The sequence below is a fragment of the Eublepharis macularius genome, chromosome 2 (genome assembly GCF_028583425.1).
Source record: "Eublepharis macularius isolate TG4126 chromosome 2, MPM_Emac_v1.0, whole genome shotgun sequence".
In the NCBI taxonomy this organism is placed as follows: Eukaryota; Metazoa; Chordata; class Lepidosauria; order Squamata; family Eublepharidae; genus Eublepharis; species Eublepharis macularius.
The window spans coordinates 13,022,913-13,039,440 of NC_072791.1; the positions used below are offsets into that span (position 1 = coordinate 13,022,913).

A 16,528-nucleotide genomic window follows, 5' to 3' on the forward strand; every position below is an offset into this window, starting at 1 on the left:
TTCCCCCCATGCTAACTTTGCCGCTAGTGATTGTTTGGGTATTTTGATGTTGCTATTTGTATGAGTGCTTTTTTAAAAAATAAAAATGAGAGGTGTTGCTTTTACATTTTTATTCTGCTGCCTTCAGTCCTTCCTTTTAAAAATAAAATATCTGCTTCTCTTTGAGTTTTAGTTACCTGTTTTAATACATTGCTTTGCGGGGTTAATTTTGTGCATCAGATCTTCTAGCAATTTCTTTATCTACTTCATTTATACCCCAGTGAGGACCCAAAGCAGATAACATCATTATCCTCTCCTCTGTTTTATCCTCACAACAACCTTGTGAGGTAGGTTAGGATGAGAGAGAAAACAGTCACCCAGCAAACTTCTGTGGCACGGTGGAGATTCAAACCTGGGACTCCCAGGTAATAGTGTGACACTCTAAGCACTGCATCACACGTGCCTTGAATACTTTCCTATCTAACCCACTTTGAGTCTTATGATGAAAGAAAGGTGAGATATTGGTCCAGTATATCACATATCGCAGCCTTAGCCCAGCATGCCTACGGGACCGCCTCCCTCCCTATGTCCCTTCACGACAGCTTCGCTCATCTGAACAAGATCTCTTGCAGGTGCCAGCCTGCACATGGGCGAAATCAACAGCAGCCCGTACATGGGCTTTCTCTGTGGTGGCCCCTACCGTGTGGAATGGCTTGCCTGAGGAGGTCAGGAGAGCCAAAAGCGAACTATTCAAAAAGGCTTTTTACTCAAATGGGAGGGCTATATTGTAATGAGGGGGTCTCAGATGCTTCGCTAATGAGTTAGGAATGATAGACTTCACCACTATGTTGCCTTGCATATTATCTGTTGCTTTGAATATGTACTCCTATATACTACCTGTGTGTCATGTTGTCTAATGTCAGTCCTTGAACTGATTATGTTCTGTTTCAGCAGTTCTTCAACTCTGTATTGGATCCTTGCTAATGCTATGTCTTTGTAAACTCCTATGATATTGTTTATGGAAATATGCTTGACACTGTATGGAAATGTCCTTGATATTGATTGTACTAATCTCACACTATGTAATCCTCCTTGAGTCTCAGTGAGAAAGGCAGACTATAAATGACGTAAATGACAGAAACAATCAAACACAGACAACTTAGGCTGGACAGGGTGCTTAACTGTACATTTGCCCACTTCAGATTCACTACGTTGCCATTGATGGCTGTCCAGTTTTCACCCAACTAATCTCTAGAGGCTCTTGGAGCATGTACTACTCAAGGACTTGAGCTGGGCTGAAAGGTCCCTAGGAAGGATCAGCAGCAAATGATAGGGAACTTGCTCAGGCAGGAGAGAAGAGCCAGAGTCCAGTAGCACCTATAAGACTAATAAAATTTGTGGCAGGGTATGAGCATTCGTGAACCACAGCCCACTTCTTCAGATACTAGATACTTGCTCAGGCAGGGTTCAAGGTGAGGCTCCCTTGACCTTAGCAACAGTGTTTTGCCATGATCAGAAAGAATAGTCAGTTCAAAAGAAAACACACTGGTTAAATGGTTCCACTGCAAATCAGCACTACTACCATGAGCCCAGTAGGGGCCTTGAGTAAGCCACTCCTCCCAGCCTCAGCTTCCCAGCTGTATTGTGGGAATGATAATAACGCTAACTTGTTCAGCGCTCTGGGTGAGGCAGTAATCTGTCTAGAAGAGCGGTATATAAACACAGTTGTTGTAATTCATTCATTCATTCATTCATTCATTCATTCATTCATTGTTCTTTTTCCAAACGAGCTGCACAGGGAAGCAGGTCTTTGACTGGAGGGACCTCAGCTCAGCAGTAGAGCTCCTTTGCATGCACACGGTTCCAAACTCAGTCCCTGGAATGTCTAGATAATGGATACCAGAGAGCAGGTGTTGGGAAAGAACTTTCCCTCCTTGGAGCACCACTACCACTTGGTGAAGACAGCATTTATTTATTTATGTGGAGTCAGATGTACAAATAATCAGACTTGGTTTTTGGCAGTCTCATATATTCAGTATTGAAGTGGGGCCTACCCATCGGATGGTAAGGCTGAACATTTACCCATATGGGATTCCTTCCAAATATTAAGATAGGTATCGTGTGCACTGATGGAGTTCAGAGCACCCTGGGATTGCAATTTTTTAAAAAAATTCTTTATTATATAAGCATAAATCAATACAATAGATACACATCCATGAATACATTAAAAAGTTAATCATCAACCAAGCGTACAGTAGTAATTACTGCTACTAATATCTAGATTATCTAGATGAGAAGACACAATTCTCTGGAAAAGTCAATAATGCTTGGAAAAGTGGAAGGCAGCAGGAAAAGAGGAAGGCCTAAAACGAGGTGGCTTGGCTCAATAAAAGAAGCCACGTCCTCCGGTTTGCAGGATCTGAGCAAGTCTGTTAATGATAGGACGTTTTGGAGGTCTTTCATTCATAGGGTCGGCATAGGTCAGAGGCAACTTGACGGCACATAACACACACAATATCTAGATTTACACTAACCCTTAATCACAAATTTCCGTTTCGGCATCACATAATGTTGGAATGGATTATAGGTGGGAGGGGATTATGGAGATTACGAAGAGAGGCTGTGGCTCAGTGGCAGAGCATCTGCTTGGCACGCAGAAGGCCCCAGGTTCAATCCTTGACATCTCCAATTAAAAGAATCTGGTAGTGGGTGAAGTGAAAGACCTTTGCCTGAGACCCTGGAGAGCCGCCGCTAGTCTGAGTAGAGGGTACTGATCTTGAAGGATCAAGGGTCTAATTCTTCCTCATCGTGCCACAAGTTGTTCCACGTTAGCGTTGGCATTGCAGTGCAGCTCACCGAGCAAGGAGGAGGGGTGTCATCTGTTGGACTGTTAAAGCCAGTTTTTTGTTTGTCAGTTTTGTCCAAAGCCAGTTTTTTGTTTGTCAGTTTTGTCCGTGGTTGAATCTTTGACTGAGCTCTGTTTTTCAACAGCTAACCACAGGCTTGTACCAAGTCTTATAGTCTTTTTATCTTAGGAAGAGAGAGTGGCGGCTTCTGCAAATTCTCTCCATACACTCTAGTCCTTCATTTCCCCCTCTCTGTGGTTGCTAAGAATCAACTGACTGCAGGGAAGAAAGGCCCAGTGGGGAGTAGCGGTGGGTAAACAGAAAGGTCCCCGCTCTGTGCACAGATTTCATTGGATACAAGCCGCAATGTCTACAGCAGGGTCCTCAACAAGGTGCCCGTGGATGCCGTGGCACCCGCCAACACCTTTCCCGGCAGCTTTACATGTTCATGTGTTTCTGCAAAACTGCAGCAAACATCCCCGGCAATGTGTTATTCTTTTACCTAATATTATTGTTTGTCTCTTTCCAATTCGATTCAGTGGAAATGCATTAGTGTTGTCTTTGTTTGGTAGCGGGAATTTATTGTTGTGCTCGTAGTCCCGAGACTACCTCAGCCGTGTCACCATTTTCACTTGGGTGACACACTTAAGGCCGGAAGTGCACACTCCACCCAGTCTGGGGTAAAGCGGGGGCTGTTGGGAACGCTGCGCCGAAGCTCCCCCAAGATCCTGGACCTTGTAGGAAGGTGGGGGTCTAGACCCCGGAGTATGCTTCTGGTTTGTAGCAGGCTTTTATTTTAAGAGCAGCATTTAAATATTATGTTAAACTGCATTCTTGACTGGGCGAAGGGAATATTCACAATTCACACATCTGAGTAACTTGAGCTGCCTTCAGACAAACAAAATTGTTCCCCCCCCCCCCGTTGGGTGTTTTCAGAAGCACGCCAAAAGCAATCCCTCTAATCTTTAAAGTGCCTTCTTTGTTTTCCCTTCCCAAACAGAAGGCTAAAACCCTCTGTAGGCTAATAGGAATGTGAGTTTAATATTAAAGTGTGGGAGTGGCGGTGGTGGGAGGAGGAGAAGAACCCCTTTCTTGTGTCTGTTGAGCACAGCTCGTCTCAGGTTCCACTTGGGAAAATGCCGCACAAGGAACGGCATTGTGAAGTAGCACGGGGCACCCTCTAGGGAGGCCAGAAGCCCAGCAGGGACTCACTAGGTGTGGGGGACTTGGCTTTCCTTTCTCACCGTGGAAGCCTGAGAACAGAGAGGATTCGCTGTTGGAGGGGATGCGATTCAGGCCTCCAGCTTAGATGGCTGGAGCAAAGGATTAGATAAATTCACCCAGGATCGGTTTATTGGCAGCTGTTAGTGCCACGGGGCTGCCGTGGCAGGAGCCTACTCCCACGTTCTTGATGCTGGAGGCCAATAGGAAGAGGAAGGCTGTTGCCTTGACTCCTTTCCTGTAGGTTCTTGGACTCTTTGGCTGATCCAATAAGGAACCTGTTGAAATTTTGTGTCTCCCCTGCAGCGGCATCATGCCCCGTTTGGTCTCTTCCTACATTACGTTGCACTGACTGCCAGTCTCTTTCTCGGCCTAATGCAGAATGCCCCTTGAAAGGCTTTGGACTGGGGGACTTGGAGGACTCTCTCTACCTGTAGGAACCTGCTCTTGTTTTGCGATGGGCCTTTGGTACCCTGCTCCACAGGGTAGCATTAGCTGCAGTAAGGTTGGCTGCAGTAAGGTTGGCAGAGAGGTGGATGAGGGCTTGTTCAAAGCTGATGTCCTGTCCCTGCTTCGACCGTGGGGGTCTTTTGATCAAGAGGCTTATCAGAACCCCACTATCTCGGCCCTCTAGAATTTTAGGAAGTTTTTATCCTGGAAAGATTTTAGTGCTTCTTTCCCCCGGCTGGAATGTTTTGATCTTTTAATCTGTAATGTTTGGGTCTCCCTTCCTCCGTGATTTTGTTGACTGCTTTTCCTGGTTTTTCATTGAATAGCTGTAGTTGCTGATTTAGTTCCAAGTCAAGTTGCTGCTGGCTGCTCTTTTGCATTCCTCCTTTAGAGATGGCAACTTTTAAATCCATGTTGTTGTTGTTTTTAAAAAACCCTTTCTTCTTGATGTTGGTCACATTGGGTTTTACTTATGTTAAAACAGGTACACTATATACTAGTTAAATAAAAATAAATAAAAGGGCTGTGGCTCAGTGGTAGAGCATCTGCTTGGACTTCGGAAAGTCTCAGGTTCAATCCCCAGCAGCTCCATTTAAAAGGACCAGGCGGTAGGTGATGTGGAAGAACGCTCCCTAAAGACCTGGAGAGCCCCCTGCCAGTCTGAGTGGGCAATACTGACCTTGATGGACCGATGGTCTGATTCAATATAATGCTGAGCAGGGCTTTTTTTCTGGGAAAAGAGGTGGTGGAACTCAGTGGGTTGCCCTCGGAGAAAATGGTCACATGGCTGGTGGCCCCGCCCCCTGATCTCCAGACAGAGGGGAGTTTAGATTGCCCTCCATGCCGCTCAGCGGCGCGGATGGAAATCTAAGCTCCCCTCTGTCTGGAGATCAGGGGGCGGGGCCACCAGCCATGTGACCATTTTCAAGAGGTTCTGGAACTCCGTTCCCCCGCGTTCCTGCTGAAAAAAAGCCCTGATGCTGAGCCAGTTTGGTGTAGTGGTTAAGAGTGTGGGACTCGAATCTGGAGAACCAGCTTTGATTCCCCACTCCTCCGCTTGAAACCAGCTGGGTGACCTTGGGTCAGTCAGAGCTCTCTCAGAGCTCTCTCAGCCTCACCCACCTCAGAGGGTGTTTGTTGTTATGGGGATAATAATAGCATACTTTGTAAACCACTCTGAGCAGGTGTTAAGTCATCCTGAAGGGTGGTATATAAATCGAATGTTGTTGTTGTTATTAGTATATTGCTTCATGCATTCATATAAGTGTTTTCAAAATCTAGATTGGGAGTCAGTGATCGAAGGCCTTGGGCCCAGCTCAGCTTCCTAAAGGTGAATAGATGAGGAGATAATGTCACCTGTGGCAACAGAACATGGGAGCAATTCGCTGGAGAAGATGGGAGGACAAAGTGCCAGCCCTCTCTTCCTTTTTAATAGTAGCCCATTGAGAAAGTTAGGTGTAGACGACAGATCCAGGTGGAAGAACCACATCATTCCCTTCACTCAGTGGGGCTCCCACCTTACTGGAGTGGCTGGGAAGAAGCTATGAGAAATGGCTTCCGCCACTGTAGGGTCACCTGGATCAGATATAACCATCCCACCCAACAAAAGAGGCGGAAGGGCTTGCTTAGGACCAGTGCTTAGATCTTGGCCCTGTTTTTTAAATTCATGGTGACTTATGGAAAGGAAACGTGTGCCTCTGGGCATGTGCAAAATGCCTTTACCCTACAAATGGCACCCCTCAATCTGGGATAAGGAAGAGTGTATGAGAGGGGAGGGTAACAGGCTGCCTTGAGAGCATCCGTCTCTCTTAAGCACAAGATGGGGGGAGAGATGGTTTCTGCTAGCAGAGATGGGATGCATAGGGGCTTTATGACATGGGACCCCCCCTCCCGATTCTGCAGTAAATCTGACCTTGGCAGCAAGCCGTGTTCTTGCCTGTTCTGTCAACTTAGCATCTTCACAAAAATAACCGAGTGAGAAAGATTGCCCATGTCTGCATATTCTGGTTATTATGTGCAACAAAACAGACTTTTGGAAAACTGCAATTAATCTCCCTCTCTCAAAAAAAAAAAAAACCCACCCCAGACCTTTTTGCACCTTCATGGCCTTGATGGGTCTCCTGAACTGACATCTCCCCCATAAAGCGGACCTCTGATACGCTCTTTATGGAAACATTGTGCCGTCATAAAGGGAAAGGTGCGACTGTCTGGGCAGTCTCCCTGGTGGTCCTGTGTTCTCCAGCCAGCCTTGCAGCTGCTTTGGGTTTCTCGAGACAGCATATTAAAGGGCGGTGGGGTGGGCTGCAAGTTTATGCTTGCGCTGCCAAGCCGAGAGATGGAATGACTCAACCTTCCCGGGAGCAAGTTGGACCGAGCTGGGATGAATCAAAACAGCCCTTTCTAATTTTGGTGGTTTGCAGTGAAAGCTGCTTCTCGTTTGTGATGATCTTTTGAGGACGAATGCAGTCACTTGTCCATTTAGCGCAGGGTAGCACCTTATTGTAACTGGCTTTCTGGGGACCCAGGCATTTCGCTGGGATTTCCTGTTTAGCCTCCTGCTCCCAAGGTGCCCCTTCTTGGAGTGGGCCCTGTGGATCTGTTCCACCAATGGTGGCTCTTTCCTCTAGTGGCAATGGGATCACTATCCATTAGCATGAATAGAAACATGGCCAGGGCACAGTCCTACTCGACCTTTATGCATCTCAGTTGCTGAGTCCCAGATACAGCCAAGATAGTCGGGGGGGGAATAGGCTAGCAAAGTACATAATCAGCCCAATTCTTATGCCAAAGCCATTCTTGGCATTGAGGGGCGGGGGGAGGGCACTAAAGACTCCTTTGCCCAGGCCTCAACTTGCATGAGGACACATTGGTGTGGAGAAACAATTTTGCTGGCCCAGTTCAAAGTATGCCCCTGCTAACCAGGGCTAGTGTGAAACTCTGTACATGTGCAGGGTTTTATAGCCATTGTAATTTTGGAGCCCTGCACTTGAAGGCCCTGGGAGGGGTGCTTCCTCCCATTACAGAGGCAGTGGTGTTTGATCTTGAGAAGCTAGAAAGGGTGCAGCTCCCAGGGCCGGTGCGCCTATTAAGGCCAGGTAGGCGGTGGCCGCAGGCGCGGGGTGCCGGAGGGAGCGCCGGAGGAGGCGCGGCGGGCGGGAGCACGCGCCACAAAGCACCAGCCTATCCCTCCCACCCCGCGCTGCTGCCGCCGCCAGCACAAGCCCCCGGCCAGGTGCAGCCACCGCGGGCAGGCATCTGCGGCAGTGCAGGCAACCGAGCGGGAGAGCTCGGAGGCCACCCGCCGCAGCAATCGGGCCGGCGGCGGCGCGCGCTCCCGTGATGACGTCATGCGCGACGTCATCACGCAGGCCGGTGTGCGCGCGCGCTCGTGCGCGTGTGGGGGCACCCGGCCGGCCGGCCACGAGCGCGGCAGACCCTTGCGCCGCCCCTGGCAGCTCCCCCTACTCGTCTGCCAATTTGCTGCAGCTGAACCCCAGAAGATGCGTTATCTGGCCTTGTGTGCCATGCAGAGCTGTATTCACATTGACACGGGTGTCCTGTGGCCTCTTGGTTCATGAGCTCAGTTTCTGGGGATGCTGCATATGGCCAGTGGCAGGCCAGATCTGATGCCCCTCCTACCATCACTGTTCCCCTATCTCAGCTGTGGGTCTCCTTTTCTCCACCTAGGTGATGGAGATGATGCAACAACTCTTTGAGTCTCTCTACACAAGATATCTTACATGGAGACACTCAGGAGAAAAACAACTATTGGTAGTCCCTGGTCCCAAGGAGGCCCACCTGGCCTCAACCAGAGCCAGGGCGTTTTTGGTCCTGGCTCCAGCCTGGTGGAACTCTGTCTATTGACACCAGGGCCCAGCAGGATTTGTTGTTGTTTCGCTGGACCTGAAAGACAGAGATGTTCTGCCAAGCATATGGTTGAAGATGGACCTGGCCTTCTGCTGGCCAATAAAAAAGAGAAAGACTGAAAGATCTAAACCCTCCCCTAGAGTTGTCCACCATCTTCAATTTGTTCTTGATCTTGTTTAGAGATGGGCACAGACAGAAAACAAACAAACATGATGTTCGTTGTTCATTGCCATCCATGAACAGGGACTCACGAACAACCACGAACATGGCCCTGTTCATGAACATGTTCGTGGTTGGCTGTTCATGGGGGCCAGCAGGCTCTTCTCCAGCCATCATCCAAGTCAAGATCCCTACTGCACCCGCCCAGAAACCTGACCTGAGCAGGCACCAGAAAAGGTACCAATAATAAATAATAGCTTGGCCCCAGAGCCTGACAGCAGCCCTGGAACTTGAAGGGGTAGATCCCTATCCCACCACAAAGAAAACTCAAGCTCCAATGCAATCTATCAAAATGCCAGCAGCAACTGTCTCTCTCCCTCTCCACTGTCTGCAAAGTCAGAGCTGGGAGCCCCCCTCCCCCCTTCTCTTTGCTCCCTTGTTGTAACAAATTTGGAGCTCCACACTTGAAAGGAAGACCTGCCTATCAAGCTAAATTGGGCTGAGATTGGGGTTTCCAGGGCAACAGCAGGAGTTCAGACAGAGTTCAGACAATCCCTGCCTTATTTGCCAAGGGAATTGATTGCAGGTGCCAGACTGTCTGGCTTGATGAACAGCAACGAACCAGGCTTGCAACGACCCCGTTCATTCAGAATGGGGCCTCACAAACAGCTTGTTTGCGAACAGCAGATTGGGCTGTTCGTGGCTTTTTTTAGTTTGTATTGCTGTTCGTGCCCATCTCTAATCTTGTTTTTGTCTTCTCAAATAACACTTATCAGCCATCTGGTTATTAATTTATTGTACCAAAAGTCTTAAATGCTTTTAAGATGCTTTTGCTGTTTTATAATGTAAAATTTTTATACATGTTTTAAAATCGTTGTAATCCGCCCTGAGCCCATCGATGAGGAGGGCAGAATAAAAATCTAAAATAAATAAAATAAATGACTTACTTTCTGTGTGGTCTTATATTCAAGTGTTCTCTGCCATTGTATATCCACAATGGGAGAACAAATGTAAGATCTTTCACTTGATCCTACTCGTGTAAGTTGTCTTGTGTAGAGAGACTGTGAGTGAACTCCATGTTCCTTGATGAGATCTGCAGTGGTATGCACAATTCTATTTGTTCAAAAAGTTGGAGGAGTCAGAACCATAGCAAAGCCTATAGATCTGGTAATGCCCAGTTGCTTTTGGATTTCTCAAAGGAGTTACAAGTGTAAAATTTAAAGACAAATGCAAACCTGCAGGTGAGTTGGTTAGAAATGTCGCATGCAAGTTACTGTGGTAGAAGTTTGGCTGTTTCTTCTATTTTCTCCTTCCCTTTAACAGCACATCAGTGCTCTTGTATACTTGTGGACCGCACATTCCAGCTGTCTTCTTGCATTTTTTTTTAATGTGAAAACTTTAATTATTGAGACTCAAGGTGGATGTCTTCTTGCATTATTGACAGTAGTCAGGCTTTTAGAAATAGACCTGGGCAACTAAAGATGCACATTTGCTTATATGTGCACGTATGCTTGAACTTTTTGTGTCCTTTTCTCCCTTAGTGCATGTTTTCATGTGCTCCCACAAATACCCTCCTACTTACCGTATACATTGGCTATTCATGCCTACCATTCAAGTATTACTCATATACATTCCCTTCTCCACTGACCTTGTTCCCCCAACGACATAGCCCTGTCTCTCCTCAGGGTTTGTATACTGATCCATCCCCCCCAAAACCAAGAAGCTGGAATAAATATCTCAGCTCTTGAACCAGTGAAGGTTCATTCTGGTCAATTTCAGCCAGAGTTTGTATATTCAGTAGCCAGGAGGTCTCAAAAACTGCATCCTGTCTTCAACAGTGTGTGTTGTGTGTATGTGCAGATTGCTTTCTCTTTGTCGAGTTAATCTGATTTCAAGGTACATTGGCCTTTGGGTGAAATGACTCAACTTTTTTTGCCAGTTTCATTTGTGCTTCAATTTGCTACCTGGAGAATCATAGTGAGCACCCTAAAAGAGTACCCTCTTTCCCTTTGCCAGTAAACACTCTTGATTTCCCTTTGCAAGTAAATACGTAGGTTTTCTAGCAGTGGGGTCTGTCTTGTGTAGATGTTGGGATAGGATCCGTCCAGGAAGTTTCAATTATGCTAGAACAACCAAGTTTTTACAGTAAGAGTGATGTGGACATGATATAAAATGCTTGGGCTGCACTGCAGCTTCTCCTTTCTCAAATATTTTCAAGAGGAGGGTGGGAAGGAGTCTGATAGGTGCCTTTTTGGCATTGGGCAAGTTTGTCGCTAGGCAGGAGGAAGCTGGAACAGATGAGATGCCGAATTCCTTCCAGCCCTACAGTTCCGCAAATCAACAATCTTAACAAAAAGTTCTAAACTGGGTTTGATCTCTTCAGTTTCCGATTCCAAAGTTTTGAGAACTGTTCAGCATCTGTTGAAATGCGCTCAGCAGTGGGAACCGGAGAAATTGGATTTTTTCTTTCAGTTCCCGTCCTGGAGCACGCAGTGTTTATTCCTCTGCTCAGACAATGCCTCCCTTTGTTCTAGGTATCTAAACCACGTCCGAGCGGCCTCCCTGCAGGATCTCGCTGGTGGCTACACTTCCTCCCTCGCCTGTCATCGAGCCCTTCAAGATGCCTTCAGTGGGCTATTTTGGCATCCCGGCTAGCCTGGGAGAAACCAGCCCTGGTGTGGCGCGAGTTGAGAGAAACCTTGGGTGAAAATGGCTGCCGTCTGCACTACGGTGAAGCTGCTGTCGTGTTCCTTTTTTTTATTGTGAAGCCAGCTGTGTTGAAGTATTAAAACTCTGTGCAAAGGAACTCCCTCTTTAAAAACACAAGTCACTTTTTTAGGGCAGTGGAGGAGAGGGGGGATCGCGTTAGCCAGTTTGCTGAAAGAAGCTAATGGAAGATGTGAATAATTCAATTTTGCGTGTTTGAGGTTTCAGGAACAGACTTGTAAAAGTTTTAAAATAAAGGCCTTTGAAAAAAATCGTTATTAAATTCTGCGGTTTCTACTCCAGCTTCGGGGTCCTATTGGCACAAGCACCAAAATGCTGTTATGATTGAACTCTTTTATTGTTACTCTGCAGTAAACAGGGTCTCTTTTCCCAAAACCATCTTCTCCTAATCCCAACAATGTTTGGCTTCCTTTAGGCAGGAGACAAAAAAGGCCCAGAGGTGTGCCAACCTCTCTGTTCATCTTCCCTGTTCCAAAGAAAGAAAATTAGGATTCTGCTGGAAAACAACTCCGTTGATGTGTGGTAACCAGTTATAGGCCAGGATCCCAACCAGTCGAATGCACAGTGGTGACGGAGATTGGGTAAATAGGAGGGGACTGCTTAAACCCTCGTGGCTTCTCCCATTCAAATGCCCCAGGCTGAAGAAGTCCCTCTCTCTAGCTCAGTTTTGACACCAAAATAATAATTCTCAAGGGGTAGCTTGCAGTAAAAATAATTAAGAGATTTCTCCTTCTTAGGGAATAGTTTCAGGTGGGTAACTGCGTTGATCTGCAGTAGAAAAGCAAGATTTGAAGCCAGTGGCACCTTAGAGACCAACAAGATTTCCAGGGTATAAGCTGTTGAGAGTCAAAGCTTGGAAGCTTATGCCCCCAAAATCTTGTTGGGCTTTTAAGGTGCTAGTGGACTTGAACCTTGTTCTTCCCAGAGAATGTGATGTAACCTCACACCAGCAAATTACAAGTTAAGCGTAAGATCAGGTTGGAACTTCATGGTCTGGAAAATCTCCTTCCAGCCCATCTTTTAAATTTTTTTAACATCCAGCCAGATGAAGAGTTTTGGTGAGCTTGCACAATGTTTTGTGTCAATTCAGTTGGTCCTAATAAAAGGCATTACACCAATTTTGGTTTTGTATCTATTTCTACTACTAATTGTGACAAAAATTGACTGCATTTCGGAAAGATGCCACACCCAAGAAGGATAGTTGTCCAGAATACACGTTTCTTAGGAGCTGGGGGAAAAGTGTACACAGGGAATTCAAACTCTGCAGGTAAGTGTTGGTTGGGGGTGTATTTTTTACAGCTGTGTAATTTGAGCTTTGCAGTGAGACTCCATGTCCTTTTTTCAGTTTCAGACGGAGAATGGAGTTTGGCCTGAGAGCCAGGTTCCATGTGGCGTAGAATAATGCCTGTGCATTAAAAGACAAAGGTAGAGACTCCAGAGTGTGTGTCAGATTTTTTTGCTTTTCTATTTCCACGCAGTGCAAACTACAGCAGGGCTGGGCACACAAACGTTTCTGCCCTGGTTGTTGTGGATTATGGGATGCCTCTTCACCTGGCTTTCACTGTGATTGTGCCTGCTCCTTAGAAAGTCTCAATCCTTTGTAAGGGCGATCACCACTATACGCGGAGGACAGAGGAAATGAGTGCCTGAGAAGAGGGCATCTTGAGAAGAGGGCATCTTGCCTATAACCATTCAAATTCCATGGCAGAGATGAACTTGGGTGGGGACTTCTAGGTTCAGCTGCGTCACCAGAACACTTGCCTGTCTCTGCCATGATTTTGAAAAAAACATGTTCCGAAGCAGCATAAACTAAACAATAAAGAACTGGCCTCAGTGTGTCTTTTTCAGTCTATGCTCAAGGTTTCTCCAGTGGCAATTAAACATACAAGCCAGGACCGTATCTCTTTATGGCAGCTGACTAAGAGTAGACTGAACCATATCAACTAAAACAAAAAAGCCCAGGATGGAGTTGTTTGAATGATCTTTTGAGCGACCTCCTCCTGTATGGGGCTCCCAGCCAGGGACTGGCTTAACAGGGCAATGTTGCAGCATCAAGCGGTCATAGCTAGTAAGTAGGACCCCTCCTCACAATGTTGGTTTAAGGAAATGAGAAAAAATGGGTAGAGGGGGGCGGGAGAGCCAGAGCTCAATAGCACAACACCTGCTTATGTATGCAGAAGTCTCTATGCTCAGCCCCTGGCATCTCCAATTGAAGAGCCCCCACTCTCCTGGCTTTCCGTAAACGATGCAAAACCGAACTATTCAAAAAGGCTTTTTACTCAAATGGGAGGGCTGTATTGTAGGGAAGGGGTCTCAGATGCTTTGCTAATGAGCTAGGGATCATAGACTTGATCACTATATTGCCTTACATATTATCTGCTACTTTAAATATGTATTCCTATGTACCACCAGTGCTCCATGTTGTCTAATGTTAGTCCTAGAATTGATCTTCTTCAGCATTTCTTCAACTCAGTATTGGATTCTTGGTAATGCCATGTCTTTGTAAACTTGTGTCTATTTACCCAATGGCATTGTTTATTGAAATGTCCTTGATACTGATAGTACTAATCTCATACTGTGTAATCCGCCTTGAGTCTCAGTGAGAAAGGCGGACTATAAATGACATAAATAAAATAAGGAACTCAGGCACAAGGTCTTATGAAAGACTTTTCTTTAGAGAGCTACCACCAGCTGGAGTAGACAATACTGAGTAAAATGGGTGGATGATCTGATTCCATATGTGGAATCAATTTCGGAGGAAGATGCCAAATGCTGTGGACTGAATCAACCTAGTTGATCAGCCATGTGGTTAATCCTTTGTTAAAAAGCCTGCCTACTTTGAGCTTGTAGGCATCTTTGGAATTTTGACAACAGATAATAGGTGCCAAGGGGGCTGCGGCCTATTACGGAATGCGGGCAGGTTCCAAACCAAGTGTCATTCGACAATGGAAGGAGTTTCTGCAGCTTTTTATGAATGATTGCTTCCTAAAGCCATACAGGCCATGCCTACTCCTAGATTCTTTGAATGCGTCTTCTGCAATGATGAAGAGGAGCGGCGCCAGGATCTTTTCTTTGTCTGGGAAAGAAGGAAGTGGGCTTCAGGAAACAGCCTGGTGAGCACTACATTGGCTAAATACTGCTTTAGAGCAAGTAAAGTCGTTCCCCTTATAACCCTGTGAAAACACAAGTATTGGCATTTACCTGACCAGGCAGAGACTTTCATTCAAATGTCTGCTTAGCTATGAAACTTACTGGGTGGCTGTAGCCCCAATCACCGCATTCAAATAAATTTATATGATGTGATTTTCTGAGGATTATGTGGAATAGCCCTAATTTAGTTATTCTGACCTGTGCAGAGAAAGGGAAGAGTGTCTCTATCGCTACACGTTTTTTCTACCCTCACTCCAACAGCTTCAAGGCGCATTGCAAGACTTTCCTCCTTCCCTTTATTTTAGTCCCACATTCGCCCTGCGAGGTGGGTTAAGCTGAGAGAGGAAATTGTCAGCCAGCAAGCTTCATAACTGGGTAAAGATTTAAACTGCTACCTCTACCCTCCCCAAAGCAGCAATCAAAACGTCTCAGCGCAGATATATATTTGTAGGTATACAAAAGCCACAACTAGATGTATATTGGATCCCCCCCCCAACTATTTTTATATGGCCACCTAGCAAACAGGGTGCAGTTTTCACTAAGGGCCCTGCTTTTACCCACAAGATCATTCCTGGGGTACCAAAGTGCAACTTTGGGCATTTAAGAATTCGTTCCATTAGGTTGCAGATGAGGAACAGTTTCCAGCCAGCCATTACTGGCATATCATCCATCCATCCAAATAAGCCTAGAAGAATCCAACAAGGAATGACCTGAGAGGAAGGAAGCAGTGGAGTAAGCTGCTTAGAAGAAAACCCTAAAGCCAGGCTGGGTATCTTTAATCTCCCCAAACACACATTTTGTAACCAGAATAAATGATGCAAGTTAGCCATGGACTTGTTTTGTGTAGTTTACAGAAATGAGACTTTTCTAGAAGCCACCCCTACAAAGAATTTGGACTGTATTTTGGGTAAATACTACAAGAATGGAAAGAGGAGGATATGAAATGTAGAGAATGGCAGTAGGGAGAGAATGGTAAATAGAGAGACTAGTTCCAAGGGACATGAACAATAAAAGGTGTTAGCAACAGCGTAGCCCTTTTTTGCTTCTACTAGTCTCATGGCTTCTGGCCTTTCCAAACCCCCTCCCCCTGAAAGAAACACAGACCTCACTGTTAGGTCTATGTACTGCACATACAGAAAACGGCGTCCGATGCAGAACCTAAGTGATCTTAATTTTCTAGAAGACTCACATGAAATCTATGAGTTTCCTTCCCACTGAATGAGAGATTTTGTTTCTGAGTGGGTGGGTGGGTGGAGACCAAGTCTTTAAAAATGATCAACTTGTCTGAAGAGTATATAAACCGAATGGGTCTTTTCACTAACTCAAGGGCCCCCGTGTATCAGGGAATCTTGCACATACACACAGGTAAATCTAGCGTGCAGATGCCTTACGCTGCCCAGCCAAACATTAAGCAGAGGTTTGTCCAGATCCATAAAGTGCTCCCTTGTGGAGCTCATCGTCTACATTTGCAGACAGATCACTGTTTTTGGATCCCATATGCTACAGGAACGTCTGGGGCTGACTGTATGGAGCTGAGCAGGAAGACAGCTACAGAAATGGCCTGGAAGACAAAGGTGGTTCATCAACAAGCTCAGCATCTTCCGCTAGATGCTTCATTTATGTTATTTATTTATTTTGGACTTTAATTCCATCCTCCCCGCGAGCAGGCTCAGGGTGGATCACATCATTTAAAACCATAATAATTATGGTTTGAGCTCAAGGGATGAAAACGCACATAGGCAGCTACTACTTCCTGTGACTGCTCCTGTGAAGGGGTCACTCATTCAGCGAAAACCTCTCATTTCCTAGCTCTTCCAGCCCTCCTGCTGCACCACAGCCCTGGTACGAATCAGGACTCCACAGCCACTATTTGCCTTCGAGACCCAATCCCACCCAACTGAGCCCTGAGTCCCAACACGTGAGTCTTGGCTGCAACTTCGATGGGACCCTCAGGCAGGCTCTGTAGCAACCTTAACCTTAGAATCAAACAGCTTCAAGTTCTTTCTCACCCTCTTCTTAAAGAGGCTATGGCCCCTCCTCAGGGAGAGGGACCAGTGTCGGCACACAGGCCCTCTTTAAGAATTCAACCACTGACTAGGCAAGCTCATCCCTCGCCTCTGCCCAGGTTC

The 16,528-nt window shown here is 46.3% G+C and overlaps 1 protein-coding gene across 1 annotated transcript in view; it reads left to right on the forward strand.

Annotated features, from left to right (window-relative positions):
• Positions 1-12,330, forward strand: part of MNAT1 (MNAT1 component of CDK activating kinase) — a 166,332-nt gene extending 154,002 nt beyond the window's left edge. Inside the window, exon 8 of the mRNA XM_054971682.1 lies at positions 11,057-12,330. Coding sequence (XP_054827657.1) covers positions 11,057-11,177 — 121 coding nt within the window. The 3' untranslated portion in view covers positions 11,178-12,330. The remainder of the gene's footprint in view (positions 1-11,056) is intronic.
• The last annotated feature ends 4,198 nt before the right edge of the window (positions 12,331-16,528 follow it).